Raw genomic sequence first — 25,954 nt, forward strand, 5'->3', positions numbered from 1 at the left:
CCAAAAAGTCAATTCTCTGGACTTTTTAGCCAACTAGGAACTGGGGAAAAGAGAGGTTTCCTGAAAGCAGAGTCCATTGAAGAACCGCATAGGCCATTCTGGCTATCACCTTTCTCACTGACTGTCTTGTTCTGGTTATTTTTCCCCTTTTTTGCAGATTAATCAGTCACTCGATGGGGATTAACAGTGGACCGCCTTTTTGTGATACCTTTTCACCTGTCTGTAGCAAGAAAAATAATTTCAGCACCTCTTCAATAATAATGATGAAACTGGTATTAACTGAATGGCAATTATGGATTTTTAACTCTAATTCACAGTAAACCAGCAAGCCATATGTTTAAAGCCCTACCAAATACCATTCTGTTTTGCTGCACGTCTCAGACATAGGTGAGAAGTTGTGAGATACCCGTTTGTACAAAGAGGAATGTGTTAACCTGCGTGAGGAATGTGACAGAAGCTGAAAGAGAAGACATCTTAATTTATCATTAAAGATATATGATAATATTATTTATATAGATAGAATAAAGATATATATTTTGGTGGTAATGAAAATGGCTCCACAGAATGCCGACTCGGAGTCTATGCAAGTTCAAGAGCTCACTGCACCAGCCCCAGACCTCCAGAAATCTGAAAATAAGGAGAGTGAAAACCACGATGAGACAGTTAGTGAAGGATCCATAGACCGCATACCAGTTCGCCTTTGGGTGATGCATGGGGCAGTAATGTTTGGCAGGGAATTCTGTTATGCCATGGAAACGGCTTGGGTCACACCGATATTGTTGCAAATTGGTAAGTGTTGTCTGTCTCTTGTGTGTATAATTATAAACATGATGTAAATGAAATTTAAATAGTGATTTTTCTAGGTAAGTAACAAATTGTGTAAGTTACTCTGCTCATTTAATAATAGCAAAAGGCATGGTCATTGGTTTTCAGGCTAAAATGCCATAAATCAAGGTCCTTACATTGTATCACTTGGGCTTGTCTGTGCTAAATACCTTCCTTTACCCATCCCCTTTCATATTAAACTATGGGCAGGTCACTGGACCTGACCTAAACTCTGCACTCATTTTGTAGTCTGATTCAGAGGCAGGAACATGACAAACTGACAACAGCAAAATGGAAAGTGATAGTCCATTGTCATAGAACTTCAGAACTGGATGATTATTTAACTGTGATTGACATCAGGAAGCTATCAGAATTTTCCTAAACCGTGGTATAGTTAAGTTGGATTTAGCAATGTGAATGGGAGTGCTTCATCAAGGAAAATTAGCCTTTACATTTTTCCAGCATAAATCCACTTTCAAAGAACTTATTTGCACATAAACAGACTCATTTGGTCCTTATAACATCCCTAATGAAACAGTCACATTTCTATATAGCTGTGATGTTTGCAAAGTGCAAGTGTGGCAGATGTTTAAACTTTTATAACATATCTTACATGTGGAAACTGATGCTCAGAGGACTGGAACTAGAAAAATAGAAGCAATGGCCAGGCAGATTATGATATACAAGTTTAATAGCTTGAAAAATATAATGTAATTTAATGCACTTACCCCCATTTTCCTACCAGAGAATGACTTAAGTTCTAGAAAGAGTCTGGCTTACTATTTTAATTTTCCCCTCACTTATACTTAAGGCTGGTATTTGAGGAGTTAGTTTCTTTTTTCACCCTTTCTCCCCCACCTTTTATTATTTTTTTCCAGTTAATAGTATTTTTTTTTTCAATTACATGCAAAGATACTTTTCAACATTCACTTTTATAAGATTCTGAGTTCCAAATTTTTTTCTCCCTCCCTTCCCTTCCCCCCCCCCCATGCCCCGAGATGGAAAGCAGTCTGATACAGGTTGTGCATGTACATACATATTAAACATATTTCTACATTAGTCATATTGTGACAGAAGAATCAGAACAAAAGGGAAAAGCCATGAGAAGAGAAAAAATGTAAGAGAGGAAATAGTATGCTTCCATCTGCATTCAGACTCCATAGTAGAATGGTGTATCGGTGGAAGAGTTCGGTACACAAGACGCAGTGGTCAATGACTATAGTAATCTACTGTTTGATCAGCCCAAAGACTCCAGTTTCTGGGATAAGAACTCACTATTGGACAAAAACTGCTGGGAAAACTAGAAAATAGAATGGCAGAAACTAGGCATAGAACAACATCTCACACCCTACACCAAGATAAGGTCTAAATGGGTATATGATTAAGTCAATAAGGGTCATAAGCAAATTGGGAGAGCAAGGAATAGTTTACCTGTCAGATCTATGGAGAAAGGAGTAATTCATGATCTAACAAGAGATAGAGAATACTATGAAATGCAAAATGGATAATTTTGATAACATTAAAATAAAAAGGGTTTATACAAACATAGCTAATACAGCCAAGATTAGAAGGGAAGCAGAAAATTGGGAAATAATTTTTGCTGCCAGTACTTCTGATAAAGGCCTCATTCTTAAAATATATAGAGAACTGAGTCAAATTTATAAGAATACAAGTCATTCCTCAATTGATAAATGGTCAAAGGTTATGAAACAACAGTTTTTAGATGAAGAAATTCAAGCTTCTGTAGTCATATGAATCGTTGTCCTTTGTTCCCAAAGAGGACCAAAATCACATCACTATGCTTGAGTCAAGATTCTTTGTGTCCAACTGTGGCTGATCAGGCCAATACAAGCTTAGGAATGCTCTACCACAGATTGGCCACAAATAATGTGAACATTTGGGGTGGATACTCCAAACTTGCGTATCCTGCATTTTCTTTGAGCTGTTTCAATTCTTCTTTGCTCATAGAGTACAGCACCTTCTCTGTGTTGGAACACCATGTTGAGCAGTCCTGTGCCAATGTCTCTCATGTCACACAATTAATTCCAAAGTTCTTGAGAGTGTCCTTGTATTGCTTCTTCTGACCACCATGTGAAAACTTGCCATGTGTGAGTTCTCCATAAAACAGTCTTTTTGGCAAGCATACATTGTGCATTAGAACAACGTGGCCAACCCTTTGGAGTTGTGCTCTCTGAAGCAGAGTTTGAATGCTTGGCAGTTTAGTTCAAGTAAGGACCTCAGTGTCTGGTACCTTACCCTGCCAGGGGTACTTCAGAATCTTCCTAAGACAATTCAAATGGAAGTGATTCAGTTTTCTCACATGGCTCTGGTAGACTATCCAGGTTTCACAGGCATACGACAATGAGATGAGCACCACAGCTCTGTAGACTTTCAGTTTGGTAATCAGCCTAATACCTCTTTTCTCCCATACTTTCCTTTGGAGCCTCCCAAACACTGAGCTAGCTCTGGCAGTGCATCAACTTCATTATCAATGTGTACATCCCTGGAAAGTACACTACAAAGGTAAGTAAAGTTATCCACAGCATTCAAAACTTACCCATTTGCTGTAACTGATGGTTCCACTTATGGATGGTGTGGTGGTGGCTGATGGAGCACCCGTGTTTTCTTGGTGTTAATTGTTAGGCCAAAATTATCACAAGCAGCAGAGAATTGATCCATATTTCCTTGCATCTCAGCTTCAGAGGCTGCATTGAGTACATAATCATCTGCAAACAAAATCATGCACCAACACTCCCTTCACTTTGCTCTTGGATTGTAGCCTTTTCAAGTTGAAAAAATGCTCTAAATCACTCTTAATTCTGGCCGGACATACAGCCAGAAGAAGTCAACAAAGTCAAAGAGCCTACATCAAAAGCCTCCAAGAAAAATATGAATTGGACTCAGGCCATGGAAGAGCTCAAAAAGGATTTAGAAAAGCAAGTAAGAGAAGTAGGAGAAAAATTGCTCTTCCAGTTTGATCTTCTTTGTCACCAAAAAAGGAATCTAGAGTTTGAGTTAGAGTCTGAGTTCGTTTTCACTGCCTGTTCATGTTCCCAGCCAACTACTTGACCCTTGAACTTTTTGTCAAGGTATGACTGCTTGTAGAGTAGAGAGTACTATGTCCCAAGCTTTAGGGTCCAAACACTGCTGTTTTCAGAGCTACTTCTACTCCACCATCACCCCAGGCTCTGTCACAGCAGCATTCCTCCAAGAACGCCAACCAGGACTGCAATTCAGATCCAAGCAGGGCACAGGAAGAGAATCTGCCTTTGTGCCCACAAAGTGCTCCTTGTACTCCTGCTCTGATCTGCTGCTAGATTTCTCCCACCATGTGACCAGGGACTCAGGAAGCTGCTGATGCTGGTGCTCTGGAAGCAGCCTCAGGAGCTTCCTGCTGCTGCTACTGCCACCACTGCATCACTTCCTCCACCCCCAGAGCTGGTGGCCGGACCATTCTGAACTCAGTCCTGCAGTTTCCTCCTAACCTGCTCTTTGGCATTTGTGGGTTGAGAAGTCTGGCAACTGCCATAGCTCAATGATTCATGGCTCCAAGGCCTGTTCCAGCTGGCTGACTCAGGGTCTGGTCTGTCCCAAAGGGGCACATGCTGGGCTGCGCTCCGCTCTCAACACCGTGTGATAGACCCTTACCAGGGACCATTCAGGCTCTCCTGGGCTGGAGATCCATTTCCCTGTGCTATTTTGTGGGTTCCACAGCTCTAGAATTTGTTCAGAACCATTTTTACAGGTGTTTGGAGGGATTTGGGGAGAGTTTAAGCAAGTCCCTGCTTCCCTGCTGCCATGTTGGCCCCACCCCTCAACCTCAATTTTTAAGGTAAAATAAGAGGCAAGGTCCTCTGCTGATGTATAAGGGGGAGAGGGAATACTTTAGTTGTCCTGAGGAGAGAGGAGGTCTGTAACAACTGTGGAAAGCAGGCTTTCATATCAGGAAGGAAGAGAATGTTTTCCTTGCTGCAGTGAGGTGAGGGCCTAGTTGATGCTACATCATATGAATTCGTAGGGGACTCATCCCTTTCTTCTTCTTTCCCCCTTCCCTACCATTTATTTAAGCTTTGTAAGTGTTATATAAATATTATCTGATTGCATCCTCAAATTCTCACAACCACCCTGGGAGGTAAGTTCTATTTATTTTCTCCATAATACAGATGAGCAAACTGAAGCAGACATAGGCTAGGTAATTTGCCTATGGCCACACTGCTTCTAAGTTTTTGAGGCCAGATTTGAACTACTAAGAGGGATCAGGTGGGGCAACGAGGTGGCGCAGTGAGTAGAGCACCAGCCCTGGTGTCAGGAGGACCTGAGTTCAAATGTGACCTCAGACACTTGACACACTTACTAGCTGTGTGACTTCGAGCAAGTCGCTTAACCCCAATTGCCCTGCCTTCCCCCCTCTGAAAAAAAAGAAAAGAAAAAAAAGCTATCAGGAAAGGCTTGAAATTTGGGTTCTTGTCTTTCACACATTTCAGGTGCTAAACTGAGACCTTATCTCTTAAAAGAAATGATAATAGTAATTTCTCTTACAGATTGTCACACTGGGTCTGAAAACTATAGTTTTTCAGTTCTCTTATAAGCTTAACTTCACTGCAAATTTTAAATGATCTTGCTTTTTCACTTCCTATTTTCTGTTGCTTCTCTAATTCTGACTTTGCTTTTTTATTGTTGTTTCATCATTTTAAAACAGGGCTTTGTCCTTAAAATCATAGGATCTAGAAGATAAGGGACGTAGAGATCATCTGGTCTGCTCACCTTTTATTACAAATGAAAAAAACTGAGGCTGAGGAAAGGGAGATCCAGTTTTACTCAGAGTAAGTGGCAAAGTTTGCAGCTCAGACCCAAGTGATGCCCTCTGTGCAACAATATACTGTTGTGTTTGTGTTCTCTTTGAGTCATTATAGTGTACAAGCTCTACTCTTTTTTTAATGACATTTTATTTTTGAAGTCCAGATCAGGGTTTTGGACATTGTCTCAGCCGACCATCCCTGGAGATATAAAAAGTTATTTTCTTCCTGGAGTGATATCTAACATGCATAGTGTTCATGAGAAGATATAGCTATGTCTTATGTGTGAATTTGTATGTTGTGATTTGACTGCATAAAATCTGATGACTCAAAGTGTGACAGAAAAAAGTGGATTATGGGTCCCTCCCGGGTCACTCTATAGCTACGGGCTCCTTTACAAGTCACTTGCTCCCATGCTTTTTTGCATGAAGTTTTCAGCAATGTTGTCAGATGCCTTCAATGAGAGAAAAAAGGCTTCAAGGTCAGCTACTGCCCTGAGGGTAAATTATTTAACTTGAAAAGGTTGGCTTCAAGCCAAGAATAAAGTGGAAGGAGTGTTGGTGCATGATTTTTTGTTTGCAGATGATTGTGCACTCAGTGCAGCCTCTGAGGGTAAGATGCAACAAAGTAAGGATCGATTCTCTGCTGCTTGTCCTAATTTTGGCCTAACAACTAACACCAAGGAAACAGAGGTTCTCCATCAGCCAACACCACACCATCCATACTTGGAACCATCAGTTACAATAAATGGAGGCAGACAGGGTGAAGTGACTTGCCCAAGGTCACACAACTAATAAGTGCCCTGATACTTTCCAGGGATCTCCGCAGATGATGAGATTGACGCATGCATTGCCAGACCTACCTAGGTGTTTTGGAGGCTCTGAAGCCTAGCGTGGCAGAGAAAAGATATTAGGCTGCCTACCAACTGAGGGGCCATTGTGCTGATGTTATCATTGTATGCCTGTGAAACCTGGACAGTATACTAGTGCCAGGCCAGGAAACTGAATCACTTCAATTTGAATTGTCTTAGGAAGATTCTAAAGATCACTTGGCAAGATAAGGTACCAGACATCAAGGTCCTTTCTGGAGCAGAACTGCCAAACATTCAGACTCTACTTCGGAAAGCACAACTCTAATGGGCTGGCCTTGTTTTATGAATGCCAAACATACATTTGCCCAGAAGACTATTTTACAGAGAACTCATGCAAGGAAAACATTCCCATATAGATGAAAAGAAGTGATACAAGGATACTCCCAAGGTCTCTCTGAAGAGCTTTGGAATCAGTTGAATGATGTGGGAGACTCCGGCAAAGGATTGCCCAGCATGATGTGCCTTTATCAAAGAAGGTACTATGCTCTGTGAGTGAAACAGAATTGCAGTAGTTCAAAAGATAATGAGATGTGCACATTTAGAGACATCTCCACTTCTCATGTTCATGTGAATTATTTGTGCCCAACCTGTGGTAGAGCTGTCCGAATTTTTGTTGGTGTAATCAGCTCCAATCAGATACTTTATAACACTTTACCTTGACCTCCCACATAGTGATGTAATTTTCATCCTCTTCAAGAACAAAGGACAACTAACAACCCCAAGTCCCTTAAATGCTAAGCTTTATTATTTTCCTCTGGAAAATGGGGATGACATTTATACTGCTTGCCTCAGAGTTGCTGCTAATAATGAGCTAACATTCACATAGCACTTAATAGGCAGCTACCATTTACTATGTGCCAGACTACATGGGCAGCTAGATGGTACAGTGGATAAAGCGTGGACCTGGAGTCAGGAAGACTCATCTTCCTGAGTCTAGACCAGGGCACTTAAGAGTTGTATGACCTTGGGCAAGTCACTTCACCCTTTTTGCCTCAGTTTCCTCATCTGTAAGATGAACTGGACAAGGAAATGGCAAACTACTCCAGTATCTTTGCCTAGAAAACCCCAAATAGGGTCATGATGAGTTGGACACGACTGGAATGACTAAACAGCAACAGCAAAATGTGCCAGACACTGTGCTGAGTGCCTTAGAATTATGATTCCATTTTATCTTCATAACAACCTTGGAAAGTAGGTGCTATTTTATTATCCTCATTTAACAGTTGAGAAGATGTAGGCAAACAAGCTAAGTGACTTGCCCAGGGTCATACAGTTAGGAAGTCTTTGTGATTCCAGGCCTGGTATTCTACCTCCTGTTCCACCTAGCTTAGCTGTTCCTCCCTGCTTTCCTCTTAATGAAATTATTAGGCTAGATAATCTTTTCTTAGAGGTAATCTGTGTTTCATTTTCCGAGTTCTTCAGTTCTAGGCATTTTTCTTCTATTATGTCTTTTATTATGGTGTTTCAGCTTTGACTTTTCTTCTGGGAAACATCATCCTTAGGTTGTCTCTCTGCATCTTGTCTGCTTGTATAGAAAATAATAATACTAATGCTTTTTAGTCTCTTCTTTTAGATTATCCTTTGCTTCTGTGTAATTGCATTTAGTGTAGTTGTAATTAGTTGTTCTCTCTTTTGTTTCTTTGGTGGGACTTGCCCTCACAGATTAAAGTTTTTCTGCTCTGCCAGTTCTACTGTGTAGGGTACAGATTTTGCTCTCATAATTTTCATTTCTCTTTTGAACCACTCAGGAACAGCACGTTATGGTCCCATGTTGTCTTCACATTCCAGAGTCTGCTGTCTCATTAAGTATTGAGTCACTTTCCTTTGTTTCACAGTATTTATTTTTAAAGGCCTGACATAATTTGCTAGGTCTGGAGGCCATATTTCCTTTTGCTGTTAATGTTTTCCTTGCATATTATTTTCAAGGTCTTTGCATTTCCTTCTCCTGTGATCTTTTGTAATTTGCCTTTTTTTCTCCCTTTATTTCTCCCTATTGCTCATTTTCTGACTTTTTCCCTCTGATGGTGGCTTCCCTTGGGGCTGGATCTCAAAGCATCTCAGCCTCCTCCCACGATGGCCAAGTCATGGTTCACCGTCCTTGCCCTATGCCCCAAGTGACTTTTGGGGAAACAGATCTGGCCCTAGTTGGATGCTGGGCTCTTTCCCTCAGGATTGGTGAAGTACTGCACAGCCCCCCATACATAAGTATCCTGTCCCATTTAGTCTTATTACCTCAGTTCAGTGGCCTTGCAGTTCAGAGTACTGCCACACTGGTAATACTGCAACTTGAGAGGATTTCTCTGATGAGTCCAGACATGTGTCCTGCCACTTTCCTTCTGTTCCTCTGCTCTCTTGAAGAGACCTTTTGAAACAGAGAATGCTATTGTGCTAGCTATCTGCATTTTGGAGTGTGGAACTCCATGGTACTGGAAAGAGGGATGGAGACTAAGATGTGAGATTATCTTTTTGTTGTAAGGCCCTGGATTACATTGGCTAGTACAGTCTCAGTGCTGGTAGCATGGTACTGAACGAGCTTTAGGTAGGTGTTAGTTCATGGAGTTGTTCGTTTTTAAAAATTTTTTTTAAATTACCTTTGGAGTTCCTAGTGTCCTAGACCACAGTGACAACAGAAGTTGTTTTATCTTTGATGCATAATTTCTGCATTGGAAGGTTTTGAGGGGTTATAGGGATCAAAGAAAAGATTTGGTTCTCCATCTATTCTAGATAAGTTTTCAAAGTCTTAGCTTTAAATCCAGTAGGTCTGCAGTCCAACCCCCATAGGGAATCCTCCCTACAGTGTTATCCAACATGTAATCTCACCTTTTGTTGGATTAAAAGACAAATAGTTCTGTAGAACTTTTTTGTGTCCTTTGAGTGGCAGACTACTTTACTTGACCCTTTATTCCTTAATGCTTTTTCAGCAAGGGAATGATATAATCAGAGTTAGGCTTTAGGAAGACGAATCCCATAGTGCTGTGAAGAATCTCCTTAAAGAAGGCTCTTATAACATTCTGGGAAAACATTAATGAGGACCTGGAAAAGGAGGCATATAATGGCAATGCAAAGAAGAGGGAAAGTGGGAGAGAAATTGCTGAGATAGGATAGATAGGATTTGGTGATTAGATGTAGGGAATAAGAGGCAGGTTAAAAATAGGTGCATTGAACATTGGTGCCTTATGGACATGTGGCTTAGATGGTGGCATCGATAACAGACATAGGAATATCAAAAGGAGATAAGAGAGATGAGTAAGAGTTCTAATTAAGCTACCCAATTATGACATACCCTTTATATAGGACAGTGATTCCAAAGTTTTTCTATAAATGAAAACCCCCTTTTAACATAAAATTTCACACCCTCATAACTATGATAATAGTTGAACTGTATGTATCTATGGCTTGAGAAAATAAAGAGAATGGCAGCCAGGATCATGTTAGATTGGTCAGATTAGAGATTGTTTCCTATGAGTACTAACTAAAGGAACCTGCAGATGTTTAGCCTAGAGAAGAGACTATTCACAGGTGACTGATAGTGGTCAAGTGTGTAAAGTATGTGGAAGGAGGCCTGTGCATCTTCTGCTTGATCCCACCTACCCAAAGAGAATTAGGAGCAAAAGGTTGCACAAAAATAAATTTAAGCCTGGTGAAAGAAAACACTTCTTTCTCATTAGAGCTGTCCCAAAGTGGAAAGTGCATACTCACAAGGTTCCCTCTCAATGTAAGTTTTCAAGATTAGATGATCACTTGTCATCATATGTTGTAGAGGGGATTCTACTTCAGGTACAGATTGGATTGTGGAGCCTTTTAAATCCCTTCCAATTCTTTGTGTGATCTTTGGCAAAGAGCTACAATGAATTTAATAATATTCTTAAATGACTTTGTATTTTATTAGTCACAAATGTTGAACCAAAAGCCTTAGTGCATCTTTAAGCATGATCAAATCAGTTAATGTCTTAGCTCCAGGCACCCTTCTAAAACTTAGATTATAGACAGGTTTCAGATCTTCATTAGTAGAGGGAGTTTCTATACTAAATGTTACCAGTACTAATGAAATCATGGGTCAGGTTGAAAAAATAACAGTTGCTTTTTTCTTATCAATAGTATATCCACATGTGGTGTTACAGAGAAATGTGATTATTTTGGTATGAAACCTGTATAGTTTAACCAGTAAAGTCATTTCTATTAGTTATTTTCTGTATATGCTTTCCTTCTCTCAGAATGTGTTCAGCTTGAACTAGGACTTGTTCATCTCTGCCTCTTCTCCAAGGTCCAGCCCCAGGACCTTGTACAATGTAGATACCCAGTCAATGTTTGTTTATTGTAAATTGAATGTAATCTTTGTGGAGTTCCTAGAACAGAAGGTGACTTCTTGTTCTTTCCACTTTTGTGGAACAGGTTTATTCATTCAGCAGATAGTCTCAAATGTGTGATCAGTTGGACCAGAACACAGGTAAAACTTTAAAAGGTTTTTGGGAAAAGTGCTATGGAACACTGACTTATTAAGAATGCTCCTCTTTGAATAGAAACAGTAAGTAAACTCAGTTTCTGTGAGTCATATCCAACACAAATTGTAATAGCCATTCTCAGATTTGTAAATCCTTCTGGGATTTTTTCCAGATAATTTTTTCCCTTGGGAAGGGGGAAGTTTTTCCCCATTTTATTGTTCTCATTTTGGACTCAGGAAATTGTGTGTGTTTGTGTTGGAGGAGGGAAAGTTAGTGTTAAGAGGGAGTCAACAGGGAAAGAAAATTATATAAAGGGGAAAAAAAATAATAGTTTTGAAATGAGTGTAATGAGTTACATTGTCAGGTCTTGGTTTCCCCCAAAATGTGAAAAAGATATATAGCATAGTATATCATATTCACATACCAAGACAGTGCATGTATGCATTACACACAGTGAATTTTTTTTGTGTGTGTGTGTTTGCTACCCTGATGCAAAACAATACTCTTTGCACACATTTCTATAGCACTACACAGTTTCTAGAATGCTTTCTCCTCTGGCTGTGAGATAGGTATCATTATCCCCATATGATAAATGGTGCAAAGGTCAGAGCAGTAATCACCCAGTCAGTAAAATCAAAGTAGGAAACTTACCTACTAATATCTATCCATGTTCACTTTGTGAAACCAGATAATAGGAGCCTGGAATTTAGTCCTTTGTCTTCTTAAACATAGGTCAGTATAATCTTTCTTTCCATAATGAACATCACTTGAGTATGGCCCTTTCAGTTGATTGTAGCTTGTATTCATTTTTAATAGAATCTTGGAATGTCAGAGCTGGAAGAGACCTTAGAACATTGAATGTTAAAAGTTAGGTAATCCAATCCCTAGATTCTCAGGGGTAGAACCCATCTCTCTTGCTTTGTACCTATGAGAAAGTAGAATTTTCCACAACTTTTAAAAAATTATATGAAGTTGATTGTATGAATCAGATTCTCAGGTTATGGTTTGTTTTATTTGCACGTATGAAAATCTTGCAGTGGGAAAGGCCTGGCTTGCCTTTTAAAACCTGCTTTAAAGAAAACTTGGGTATATTTTGATGTAGTCCACATAATAATTTTTTTTCCTCTTTCCTGAAATGTGGAAGAACACAGCCATTGGAGAGCTTTGTTCTCCAGCAAGGGGAAGGAGAGGTTGGAGATAAGGAATTGGGAGAGGGCCAGATGGAATGTGACAACTGTCCCCCTCCAGGAGGCCAGGTGCAGGAGTGGGGAACCTGTTTTACAGAGCAAATCCTTTTATTAAGGAGATTTGTTCCTTGAAGTTTGGATTCAGTCAAAGGGCCACACTTGAGGACATAAAGGGCTACATGTGGCTTCAAGGGTGCAGGTTCCCTACCCCTGGGCCAGGTCATGCTCTGAATAATCCTCCATAATCAATACCTTTTGAAACTTACATCATTTCAGCCCATTTGTAGGTCACTGAATTACCCCCTTATCTGTGTAGATTTCTGAAATGTTGTTGATCTTTTGAAGTTGTAACCCACTCACCATGACCCTATTTGAGACACTGGAGTGGTTTGCCATTTCCTTCTCTAGTTGATTTTACAAATGAGGAACTGAGGCAAATAGGTTTCAGTGACTTGCCCAGAGTAATACAGGTACAGGTAGTAAGTGTCTGAATTTGTATTTTAACTCTAGTCCTTCTGACTTTAGGCCGAGCACCACCTAACTGCCCAACTTCTTCTAAAATAGGACTAGTTAATTTTGCAAATTAGGATTTGGAGTATATTTGGTAGGCAGACAAGTATTTATTATGCACTTACTATATACTTGGGTCTTGTGCTAAGCCCCAGTGATATAAATAAATACAGTTGTCCTTTGAATAGGTATGCAGGACCTCTGGAAATGCGATAAACTGTCAGTAACTGTAGGCCCCACCCCAGACTTTTTTTTTTTAATAATTCAGACTGACTTCCGGGGTTGGGGCCAAGATGGCGGCTGGAAAGCAGGGACTAGCGTGAGCTCCCCGCCAAGTCCCTCCAAAAACCTATAAAAAATGGCTCTGAACCAATTCTAGAACTGCAGAACCCACAAAACAGCAGAGGGAAGCAGGGCTCCAGCCCAGGACAGCCTGGATGGTCTCTGGGTGAAGTCTATCCCACACGGATCTGGGAGCTGAGAGCAGAGCGGAGAGGAGGGGAGCAGAGCCCAGCATGAGCGGCTCGGACCAACCAGACCAGGAGCCAGGCGAAGCAGGCCCTAGCGCGCTGAATCAGTGAGCTGTGGCAGTTACCAGATGTCTCAATCCACAAACACCAAAGACAACAGAGAAGGTTAGTGGGAAAAGCTGCCAGAGTGGAAGGAGTTCGGTTTGGCCACCGCCCCCAGGGCAGCGGAGGTAGGGCAGCTACAGCTGCTGTTGCTTCCGGCCCCAGGCCCACCTGGTAGGAGGAATTAAGTGGCGGATCAGAGCAGGAGTGCACAGCCTGCAGAAGATCTAAGCCCAGTCCGGGTTGGGGATTCTTGGGGAAGGAGGAGTGCTGGTGTGGCAGAGCTGGCGCATCCCTCCCAAATGTGGAACATAGAACTCCTTAGTCTACAAGCAGTCATAGCCCACTGAAAAAACTCAAGGGTCAAGTTAGTTGGTTGGGAATATGGCCAGGCAGTGAAAACACACCCAGATTCAGTCTCAGACTTTGGATTCTTTCTTTGGTGACAAAGAAGACCAAAACATACAGCCTAAAGAAGTCAACAAAGTGTAAGAGCCTACACCAAAAGCCTCCAAGTAAAACATGAACTGGTTCCAGGCCATGGAAGAGCTCAAAAAGGATTTGGAAAAGCAGATTAGATAAGTAGAGGAAAAACTGGGAAGAGAAATGAGAAAGATGTGAGAAAACTATGAAAAACAAGTCAATGACTTGCTAAAGGAGACCCAAAAAAATACGGAAAAATACACTGAAGAAAGCAACACCTTAAAAAATAGACCAACTCAAATGGCAAAAGAGCTCCAAAAAGCCAATGAGGAGAAGAATGCCTTGAAAGGCAGAATTAGCCAAATGGAAAAGGAGGTCCAACGGACCACTGAAGAAAATACTACTTTAAAAATTAGATTGGAGCAAGTGGAAGCTAGTGACTTTATAAGAAATCAAGACATTATAAAACAGAACCAAAGGAATGAAAAAATGGAAGACAATGTGAAATATCTCATTGGAAAAACCGCTGACCTGGAAAATAGATCCAGGAGAGATAATTTAAAAATTATTGGACTCCCTGAAAGCCATGATCAAAAAAAGAGCCTAGATATCATCTTTCAAGAAATTATCAAGGAGAACTGCCCTGATATTCTAGAGCCACAGGGCAAAATAGAAATTGAAAGAATCCATCGATTGCCTCCTCAAATAGATCCCAAAAAGAAATCTCCTAGGAATATTGTCGCCAAATTCCAGAGCTCCCAGATCAAGGAGCAAATACTGCAAGCAGCCAGAAAGAAACAATTTGAGTATTGTGGAAACCCAATCAGAATAACCCAAGATCTGGCAGCTTCTACATTAAGAGATCGAAGGGCTTGGAATACGATATTCTGGAGGTCAATGGAGCTAGGATTAAAACCTAGAATCACCTACCCAGCAAAACTGAGTATCATGCTCCAAGGCAAAATATGGACTTTTAATAAAATAGAGGACTTTCAAGCTTTCTCGGTGAAAAGACCAGAGCTAAATAGAAAATTTGACTTTCCAACACAAGATTCAAGAGAAGCATGAAAAGGTAATCAAGAAACAGAAAGTGCAAGGGACTTACTAAAGTTGAACTGTTTTGTTTACATTCCTACATAGATAGATGATGTGTATGATTCATGAGACCTTGATATCATAGTAGCTGAAAGGAATATGCATATATATATGTTTATGTATATATATATATATATATATATATATATATATAAGTGAATGTGCATGTATGTGTATATATATATAGAGAGAGAGAGAGGAGAGAGAGTGAGAGAAAGAGGACACAGGGTGAGTTGAAGATGAATGGAAGATATGTAAAAGAAATAAAATAAAATTAAGGGATGAGAGAGGAATATATTGAGAGAGGGAGATAGGGAGAGATAGAATAGGGTGGATTATCTCGCATAAAGGTGGCAAGAGGAAGCAGTTCTGTGGGAGGAGGGGAGAGGGCAGGTGAGGGGGGAATGAGTGAATCTTGCTCTCATCAAATTTGGCCTGAGGAGGGAATACCATACATACTCAATTGGGTATCTTACCTCACAGGAAAGAAGAGGGAATAAGATTAAAAAAAGGGGGGGATGATGGAGGGGAGGGCAGATGGGGGTGGAGGTAATCAAAAACAAACACTTTGGAAAGGGGACAGGGTCAAGGGAGAAAATTCAATAATGGGGGATGGGTTGGGAAGGAGCAAAATATAGTTAGTCTTTCACAACATGAGTATTGTGGAAGGGTTATACGTAATGATACACATGTGGCCTATGTTGAATTGCTTGACTTCTTAGGGAGGGTGGGTGGGAAGGGAAGAGGGGAGAGAATTTGGAACTCAAAATTTTAAAAACAGATGTTCAAAAACAAAAAAAAGTTTTTGCATGCAACTAGAAAATAAGATACACAGGCAATGGGGCGTAGAGATTTATCTTGCCCTACAAGAAAGGACGGGAAAAGGGGATGGGAGGGGAGTGGGGCGACAGAAGGGAGGGCTGACTGGGGAACAGGGCAACCAGAATATATATCCTCTTGGAGTGGGGGGGAGGGTAGAAATGGGAGAAAATTTGTAATTCAAACTCTTGTGAAAATCAATGCTGAAAACTAAGTATGTTAAATAAACAAATTTAAAAAAAAATAATAATTCGGACCACATTTATTTAACACAAAACAAGTTAAAAGCCCAAACTGTACCCATAAAAAGTTGTCATTTCTACATGAGAGAGATTAGGGCCTAATACATCATGCTCAGCCGCCAACACTGCTTCATATTTCCTTCTAAGAGCAAGATACAAAGATCACAGTATCACTGAGAGAGAAAATGATGTAACTGAGTCTAGATGATAGAGAGACAAATGGGAAGCAGTCCTAAAGAGAGTGTCTAGCCTTTAGTGCACTGAAACTTTTGACAGAATTTAACTTTATAATACATTTATGCACATATACTTACGGTAGTAAATGACAAACTAGATTAATGTTAATTATACAGTATTTATGTATTTATAGCATACTAAATTTTTTGTTTATATAAGCACTGTCATCTGCTATTTTTCAAAGTATGCCACAAATCTCCAAAAACACATTTAATTATCAGTTGCCAACCTGTGAATAATAAACCTCGAATGTTGAGGGATGACTTTACAAATAAAAAACAGTCCCTGCCTTTAGGGAGCTTACATTCTAATGGTGGATGAAGTACATAAAAAGCAGCTAAAAAGAGATGGGGAGTTGGGGAGCTACCTGGACTAGGATATAGTGTTGAAGTTGATGGTCAAGCACAACCAGGAAGTGAATGAAAAATGATCATCCTCAAAACGAGGCCTGGGGAGGAACTCACCAATAGGGAAAGAGGGAAGGCATAGTGGGAGGATGTTCCAGAGTAAAGAAGGCACCAGATGCTGAGGGAAGATCTAGTATTTGTAAGTTTATTAATTGTGATAGTTTTCATTAAGATGACATTTTACTGGCACAAAACCCTTTCACATTATTTGGTAACATTTTCAGTAAAGCTAACAGAAAATCATGCACCAGCACTCCCTCCACTTTGGTCTTGGCTTGTAGCCTTTTCAAGTTGAAGAATCCACCATCAGTGCAGTAGCTGACCTTGATGCTGTGTTCATTCTCATTGAAAGCATTTGACAACATGGCTGAAAACATCATGCTAAAAAGCATGGGTGCAAGCACACAGCCTTTCTTCACTCCATTGGTTACTGGGAAGGCACGAGAGCATTGTCCATTATCTAGAACCTGGGCAAGCATGCTGTCATGAAATTGATATACAATGCTGATGAACTCCAGGCAACCAAATTTTGACATAATTTTCCATAAGCCCTCAAGACCAGCAGTATCAAAGGCCTTTGTCAGATCTACAGACGTTGTATATAGACCTTTGTTCTGCTCCTGGCATTTCTCCTGGAGTTGTTGGTCAGCTAACACTTTATCAACTGTTCCTTGGCCCTTTCTGATTCCATCTGTTTGCAAATGATTGTGCACTCAATGCAGCCTCTGAAGCTGAGATGCAAGGAAATATGGATCAATTCTCTGCTGCTTGTGCTAATTTTGGCCTGACAATTAACATCAAGAAAACATAGGTGCTCCATCAGCCACCACCACACCATCCATAAGTGGAACCATCAGTTACAGCAAATGGATAAGTTTTGAATGCTGTGGATAACTTTACTTACTTTTGTAGTGTACTTTCCAGGGATGTACACATTGATAATGAGGTTGATGCATTGCCGGAGCTAGCTCAGTGTTTGGGAGGCTCCAAAGGAAAATATGGGAGAGAGGAGGTATTAGACTGACTACCATACCGAAAGTCTACAGAGCTATGGTGCTGACCTCATTGTTGTATGCCTGTGAAACCTGGACAGTCTACCAGAGCCATGCAGGAAACTGAATCGCTTCCATTTGAATTGTCTTAGGAAGATTCTGAAGATCATCTGGCAGGATAAGGTACCAGACACTGAGGTCCTTACTTGAACTAAACTGCCAAGCATTCAAACTCTGCTTCAGAGAGCTCAACTCCGATGGGTTGGCCACTTTGTTCATATCCAAAACATATACTTGCCAAAAAGACTGTTTTATGGAGAACTCAGGCATTCACATGGTGGTCAGAAGATGCCATACAAGGACACTCTCAAGGTCTCTCTCAAGAACTTTGGAATTGATTGTGTGACATGGGAGACATTGGCACAGGACCATTCGGCATGGCATTCCCATATCAGAGCAGGTGCTATGCTCTGTGAGCAAACTAGAACTGAAACAGCTCAAAGGAAACTCAGGATGCACAAGTTGGGAGTATCCACCCCAAATGTTCACACTGACTATTTGTGGCTGACCTATGGTAGAGCATTCCTGAGCTTGTATTGGCCTGATCAGCCACAGTTGGACATGTTAAATCCTGACTCAAGCATAGTGATGTCATTTTGGTCCTCTTGGAGAAAAAAAGACAACAGCCAACCAGTAAAGCTGTGAGGTAGGTAGGGCATAGATTAAGCCCACCTCTGGAGCTCTGAATTAAAACCCAGGTCTTTTGACTTTTAAGTTCCCTGCTCTTTTTCTAGAAGTCCTAGGGTTTCCATTCACCATCCTGTAATTTCACCCTTATCTGACCACCACCCTTTTGTTGCAACAATTCAGCTAGCAGCTGCTGTGGGGGTCAAAGACCAACACAAGCCCAACAACAAGAATGCTGCCAGCACAAGTTCTTTTGATCTGCTTTACTAAGGAAAACAACGTTAACGGGTTAACAATCTTATTTCAATCCAACATACAAATATCATTCACTTAGTTCAGGGAAAAAAGCCAGCACCCTGAACTTCAGAGCAGATACCAACAAATTACAAACATACATTTATAAACAGAACAAATACAATTCGTAATTACCAAGAAACCATCAACATCTGAGTTCAGCCGGGAGGCTCTTAGAGTGGCTGTCCAGAGTCCCGTGCCTCCAGGAGTGAGAGCCTCAAGCAAATAGCTCTGTTCTTTCTTTTTATGCACTCTTTAGCCATCATCAAACCTCATCTGAGCCACCAGAACTCAGACTCCTACTATTGTCTCTGGTCTTAGCAATTCTCCTTAGGACCCTGAGGGCTTCACGCCCCCACAAGGCTTAACACCTAGTAGATAGGGGTTTGGGCCTGGGCCTTTGCACTTAGTAAGGCTCAATCAAAAACACTTAATCATTCTAAAACAGTAAGAAAGTCCCACCTTAGTTACCAGTGCACCTTCATATATGTTTGTGGTCTCAGCCAACCTGCCTTTGTCCCCTGTGTGTTTGTGTCCCCAGTGCCTTGGCACAAAGTTAGCACCTAATTAACAGATGCTTTTTTAATTCTTTCTTGTTGACTTGGAATCTGGAGGTCTGAGCCTGAGTCCCAGATGTGTTTTGTGATGGAATTTGAGTTGGAAGGGACCCGAGGGAGTGCATAGTCTGAATCTCCTCTTGCCCCAACCTTTCTTCCTCTGGACAGTGATGGAGCTGTGTACTACATGGTCTTTCGGCTTTCTTTCCGTTGCATATCCTATGATCTTACTCACCTGAAACCCAGAGAAGTAAAATGACTTCACTTTGAGTCAAGAAGCGTGGATTTGAATCATGCCCTTTATATTCCTGGTTTGTGACTTTGGACAGGTCATTAACCTTCTTTTCTACAGTTTTCCTCCTGGTAAATGAGGCTCTTACCGGCTTGCCTAAGGGTCGTTATGAGGAACAAGCACCACATGGTGCCAGGCACGGTATAAATGCCAATTGTTGTTACTATTGTCTGCGACTAATGAATACTCTCTCCATTCTTTCTCATTTGCAGAATTATTATTGTTTGGAAATGACCTTAGGGCCAAATACAGTTTTAAAACTCTTTGAGTCTGATTGAGAAATATATATTCATACAGTGTTCAAGTGAAAGTCTTGAGCTCTTTCCACAGTCTTTGATGCCAAGTATTCATCACTCATGAGTAACCCTAGAGTATGTTCTCCTAAGAAGTTGTCACATTATGCAATGAGAGAAGGACTGCTTCTTTGTAGAAACATTTAATTTGGGACTTCCTGTGAAGATTATAAAAATTTTTATTGAAAATCACTTTGCTATGCTAAAAGTCCATTACCCCAGAAGGCATTCAGATTATAGCCAAACAGTATGTTTCTATTATCCAGACAAATTTATAGCCTGTGTTTATGTCAGACACCACCTATGTGTTGGTATTTCACACCCTTCTCTAAGAATGGTGTACCATTCTCTAATATGAGACTTTGATTTGAGGGCTGTGAAGATCTGTTTCTGATTCCTCTCAAGGCATGCCATGTTCTAAGGTGCTTTTTACACATGGGCTTAGATAATTCATTTGGTTTGTTTCCTCATTTGGAAAACCAGACCCAGTAGCTACCTAAGCCAAAGAGATCTTCTGGCAAGTTGGATTCATAACAGACATGCCTGTTCACCCTAGTCCCATGACATCACTTAATTACAGCAAATAGCTGAAACTAATTAGAATAATAGGTGAATAATAATAAAAGGAAGAGACCTTAGGGAGTATCTCTCAATCTTTCTTGTAATGAGTGGGGGAAAACTGAGACTCAAAGAGCTGAAATGACTTGCCCAAGAGTCATATAAAAATTTTATAACAGAACTAACCTCAGAATCCATATCCTCTGACCCCTCCAGCTTTTTTTATTTACTATTGCCTTAATGGAAAAAATAATAAGTATACTTATATAATACTCGATGGATTGAAAAGTTTTAATTCAGTATATTATTTGTTGATCCCAGTCATTCTGTGAGAGAGGAAGTGACTTGTCAGGGTCAGGAGGCTAAAAAGTAACACAGTCAAACCACGTACTCAGGTCTCCTCTCCTTGAGGTTTCGTTGCTATTGGGCATAAATCTTTAAAAAGAAAATGTAAAAAATCCTGATATTTTCTAGCCCTCTCAGTCTCTGTGTAGGAAGGTGGTATAATGGTAAGCACCTTGCACTTAGTTTCAGACGATTTTGTTTGAATCTCACTTGTCTTTTTGGTAGACAGTATGACATTGGACAAGTAACTTCTGTTGGCTTAGTTTGGTTTTTGTTTCCTTATTTTTAAAGTGGAAATAATTCTCATGCCTTACAAGGTAGTTGTGAAGAAATCATTTTGTAATTCCTTAATGCAGTAGAAAAATGCATTGTGTTTTAGTAGCAAAGTACTACTTTGGAGGAGGACTGCTCACCCCCAAATGCAGTCTGTTGCCCAGTCCTGTTAATTTTCTTCACAACGTCTCTTGAATAGGCTCCCTTCTATCCTCTGACACTGCCACCTCTCTAGTATAGGTCCTCATCACTTCAAGCCTTGATTAGTGGCAACAGCCTCCTGGTGAATCTCTGTGCCTCAGGTCTCTCCCCATCATCATTTTGACTCAGCTGTCATGTTGATCTTCCTCAAGTGCAGATTTGGCCATGTCACAATAAAACTCCGCAATAAAATTTCTTATTTAAGCTTTCTGTTTCTTATTTAAAGCCCTTCATAACCTTGCTCCTTTCCTGTCTTTCTAGTCTTCCTACACTTTATCAATAACCTTCATCCAACACCCTCCGCTGCTACTGTTTGATCCAGTGGCTGTGGCTTGCTTGCTGTTCCTCAGACAAGACACTCCATTTCCCAGCTCTGGTCATTTTCACTGACTGCGCTTCATGCCTGAATTTTTTTCCTCTTCATCTGTCTCCTGATCTCCTTGGCTTCCTTCAAGTGTCAGCTAAAATCCCAACTTCCCTAGAAGCTTTTCCTGATCCCTTTCATGCTACTGCCTTCCCTCTATTGATTTATCTCCTATCTATACTGTATATAATTATTTGCATGCCTTTAGACTTCGAATTCCTACGTAACAGACTGGGGTTGGGGGGTGACAGTCAGCATCTGAACCTACAGCCTCTGATTACAAATTTACTGTCTGTGCCCCTTGGCCAGTTTCAAATGAATGTGCCAGTTGGCAATGCAAGTATACAGCTAAAAATGGAAACAAACTAGTTTCCTATCTTTTTGTAGCTTAGTAAAGCACCTTGAAGGGTTTGCCCCACATTACAGATTAAATGGTAGTCTGCCATCTTTGTAGTGGAAAAGAAGTGTTACAAATTAAAGTTTTTCATACCTCAGAGTTGTGAAATTCTTCTTAAGAAATGGCGGCCCTCTAGAGGTTTCCTTACTGTATTTTCCAGGATTCGTTGAAAACTTACTGGGGGATAAATGATTAACTGTTAAAAAAAATGTACATTAAGTTTATGTTTGTGAAAGATTATGAAGTTTTTGTGCATTTTGACCTTAAAGACTTAGGAAAAGATGAATAGAATTAATAGAAAATCAAGATTCAGAAGGGACTTGAGTGGAAATCTTGTTTGACCTGAAGCATGAATCCCTTCTACAATAACAGCCTTCTATATAAACAGCAGCTGACATTAATATACTTAATGGTTTTAATAGAGCAAATTTTTAAAATAGGATTCAAATGGAAAGAACCAAAAACTGGGGAGGAGAGAAGATTCCTTCCACACCGCCCAACCACTCAGGCCCAAGATTCTGCCTCTATTGTCTTTATATCCTCACTTTGGAACATGAGAGCATATGTTTACCAGCATAGAAGATAGAGTCCTCGAAAACAAAACTTGAGTGCAGATCTTCAAAAACTGACCATAAAGATGCCATAATGCTGATTCCTCCAGAAATTTGTTCAGCTCCATATATTCTCTTTTGTTTATCTTTTGGTTAGACTTATCTGAAAGGGATAGAAGGATATTGAAGTCTCCTGTCACTCTCGGTGTTGTCTTCTTGAAGCTCAGATAATGTTTCCTTTATGAATTTGGATGCTAAGGTATTTGGAGGGTATAAGTTTATTTTTGTTTTTTATTTGTTGTTTATGGTTCCTTTTAGTATAATAGAATGTCCTTGTTTATCTCTTTTTATTTCCTCCCCATGTGACCTTGGGCAAGTCACTTAATCTCAGCCTCAGTTTTCTCACATAGAAAAAGTTCAAATAGGTGACTCTAAAGTCTTTTTCTGCTATGCATCTTTGACCCTACTTTTTAAAAGGAGGTAACATGCTTGAATCCCATGGTATATGGTCAATCAAGCAACAATAATTTATTAATTTTTTTTAAGATCCCAAGTAAACTTGATAGGCCCTACAGATACAAATGGAAGAGAGAGTCCTTATTCTCAAGGAACTTATATTTTACTGGCTAGATAAGTACATGCAGAGCATGCATATTAAATATACAGTAATTGTGAGACAGGGTAGCAGTAACCACTGGGCAAATAAGGGAAGTTATCTCAAAGAAGACAGGAGGAGGGAATTAACCTTTATTAAGTGCCTGCTATCTTTCAGACACTGTGCTAAAGTACTTTACAAATATCTCATTAGATCCTCACAACAACCCTGGAAAGTAGGTGCTATTATTATCCCCATTTTACTCAGTTGAAAAAATTGAGACAGACAGGTGAAGTGACTCCGAGGGTCACACAGCTAAGAAGTGTCTTAGGTAGGATTTGAACTCAACTCCAAGCCCAGTGTTCTATCTACTGCATCACCTAGCTGCTGCCTGGTAGCACTAAGCTGAATCTTGAAGGGTGCTAAGGGTTTCAAGATGCAAAAGTGAGATGGGAAAGCATTTCAGGTACAGGTGACCAGATAATGCAATGTTGGGTATGGAGAAGGGAAAATAGACCAGTTCTGAATAGTGCATAGAATGGGTAAAGTGGAATCATGTGCATTAAAAAGATAGGTTACAGCCGGATTGTGAAGTGCAAAGCGGAAGTGTTTGTGTTTTATTCTAAGGCTAGGGTTCTTGACTGTGAGGTTTGCAGTTCTCAAAGGGGTCTGTGAATTTGGAAGAATAAAAAATTGTATCTTTATTTTCACTCACCTCAAAGATATATTCTCAGATGGAGTTCATAGGCTTCATCAGACTACCAGAAGGGGTCCATGAGACCAAAAGGTTAAGAAGGTCCCTCCCAAGTATAAAGGCAAGACACTGTGTAATGTCTTGAACAGAGCAGTGACACGGTCCAACTTTTAGGGACATTGGTTTGGCACCTGTGTGGAAGATGAGCTGGAGAGGGGAAAGGTAGAAACAGTAAATTGTAAAGCTATTGAAATAGTTGAGCGGAGAAGTAATATGACATAAGACTGAACTAGAGTTGTTATGGACGATGTAAATAGAGAGAAAAGGGATTGGATGATGTAGGAAGAATGGACAATACTTGGCAACTGAATTGAATGTAAAGAGTGAGAAAGAGTGAGATTCTAGTTGGCAAACCTGGGTGAATGAAAGAATTATGATGCCATCGATAGAAATAGGGAAGTTAAGGAGAAAGGGGGTGAGTTGAGAGGGAAAAATGACGACTTGGGGTTTGAGGTTGTTGATATTTTTAAAAAGTGTTGCTTTAGATCTAAAAATCATTCAGCAGAAACCCTACTGAGTAGACTCCTTCTTCATCTTTCTTATATATTAATCTTCTTAGCTTACACTATTACCTCGCCTTGCACCAGGTACCGAGTCTCTTTAGAGAGAAGAGCATTTTTTTGTGTTTATTTGTTTGTTTTTAATGAATGAGGAAACCTAGGCAAAGAGAGATTAGAACGGGGCAGGCTCAATATCAGAAGGTATTTCACCTTAAACATTTTATGATGCACCCGTTACAGGCTCTTTTAACAATGGGATGGCCTATCTCTGAAGGTAGAGTGATTTCTCCAGCACTGGAAGTGTAGCAGAAAGTATATGACTTGTCAGAAACTTTGTAGGGGAGTTTCATGCATATGTGGGGTAGTTGGATTAGGACATCTTTGAGGCCCCTTTCACCTTTAAGATTCTAGGATTTATGAAAAGTGTCAGCTTAAGACTCAGCACAACAGTCTTTCTAATGGTCTTGGACACCAATCATCAAAATACTTTCTGAAGTTAAATAAAGTACTTGAAGGATGTTCATATTGCTTTTTTAAAATATATTTAGTATACCTTCTTAAAAATAAGTCTCATGAAGAATTAATAAAAACTGTCCTCATCCAATTTGTATTATTTTTCATCAGAAATTACTTAAATATTTCTCCCTCTCCACCCCAAACACAGTTTATCATGTATTTAATTTTATTGTGAACTTGATTTTTGTCTGAGTATACAAACATATCTTGATATGGAAGGCTTTGTCAGTTGAAAGAATAAAAAATGTAAGTTCCTATTCCTATTTCAGATCTTTTGTTAAATATCGGTAGGCAACTTTCCCGCACTTTCCCACCCCCCAAAAAGTACAAGGTTATCAAAAAAGATGTTGTGAATAGAAACTATGGCACATGACTTAAGCTTTTCTCTCCAGTAGTTTGTGACCTCATACAGCCCTCTGACTAGTGGTGACACAGTCAGTATTTCCTGTGAACTGCAAGTCCGGCTGGTCCCACTATTGTTGTTCAACTTTTGCCTGGAAAAAAAACAAAAATTATTTACTATAAGCCAGTGTCCTGTTTGTTTATAACTTTTCTGGGAAATGCCATGCCCCAAGAGTCCCAGTGGCAGCGACCTGCTAGTAAAAGAAAGGTTGTTTTCTAGTGGATTGTGTTGGAGGCCGGATGTTAGTTACTCGCAGCCTGTCTTGCTGAATTGACTGGGAGGTGGCAGTGTGTACCATGTGCTTTTCCATGGTTTCCTTTCCTTCTAGGGGAAAAGTGGTGCCACAGTGCGGTAGAAAGAGCAAAGGTGTTGGGAGTCAAAAGGCCTGGCCTCTATTCCTAGTCTTAAAGCAAGTCATTTAATCTTTTTCTGTGCCTCACTGTCCTTGTCTGCAAAATGTTGAATGAGACCTTCCGTGTTTCCCTTACAAGGTTTTTGTGAAGATAAAATGAGATGTGTGAAAGCATTCTTAAGTATCATATAAGGTTTTGTTCCTTGTCTTGGCTAAATAGTCCACACAGTCTCAAGTTGGAAGGGACCTAATCTAACGCAAACATTATTTAAAACCTGTATCCCTCCCTTCTCCTATAATATCCCTAATAAGTCTTCATCAATTTCTTATTTGAAAACCTCTAGTGAATGGGAAGTCACTGTCACCTAACTCATAGCATTCTGTTCTTTGGCAGATCTAATGGTTAATATATTTTCCCTTATGAATGGAGTCACGTCTTGGGAGCAGGGTATAGAGTTAGGTTCTAAAAAAAGTTTACAATAAGATGAAAAGGCATATGAGAAAACCTCAAATCCTTTAAATTGCTCGTAAAGAACAGAAGGAGTTGCCTAGGCAACCCTTTTAACTTTAGGATAACTTGATTATTAGGAAGTTTGTCCCTCAG

At 40.1% G+C, this 25,954-nt stretch overlaps 1 protein-coding gene across 1 annotated transcript in view; it reads left to right on the plus strand.

Annotated features, from left to right (window-relative positions):
- The first annotated feature begins 520 nt into the window (after nucleotides 1-520).
- SLC45A4 (solute carrier family 45 member 4) overlaps nucleotides 521-25,954 on the plus strand; it is a 56,726-nt gene continuing 31,292 nt past the window's right edge. Inside the window, exon 1 of the mRNA XM_036769643.1 lies at nucleotides 521-789. Coding sequence (XP_036625538.1) covers nucleotides 546-789 — 244 coding nt within the window. The 5' untranslated portion in view covers nucleotides 521-545. The remainder of the gene's footprint in view (nucleotides 790-25,954) is intronic.

The sequence above is a fragment of the Trichosurus vulpecula genome, chromosome 1 (assembly GCF_011100635.1).
Source record: "Trichosurus vulpecula isolate mTriVul1 chromosome 1, mTriVul1.pri, whole genome shotgun sequence".
Classification (NCBI taxonomy): domain Eukaryota; kingdom Metazoa; phylum Chordata; class Mammalia; order Diprotodontia; family Phalangeridae; genus Trichosurus; species Trichosurus vulpecula.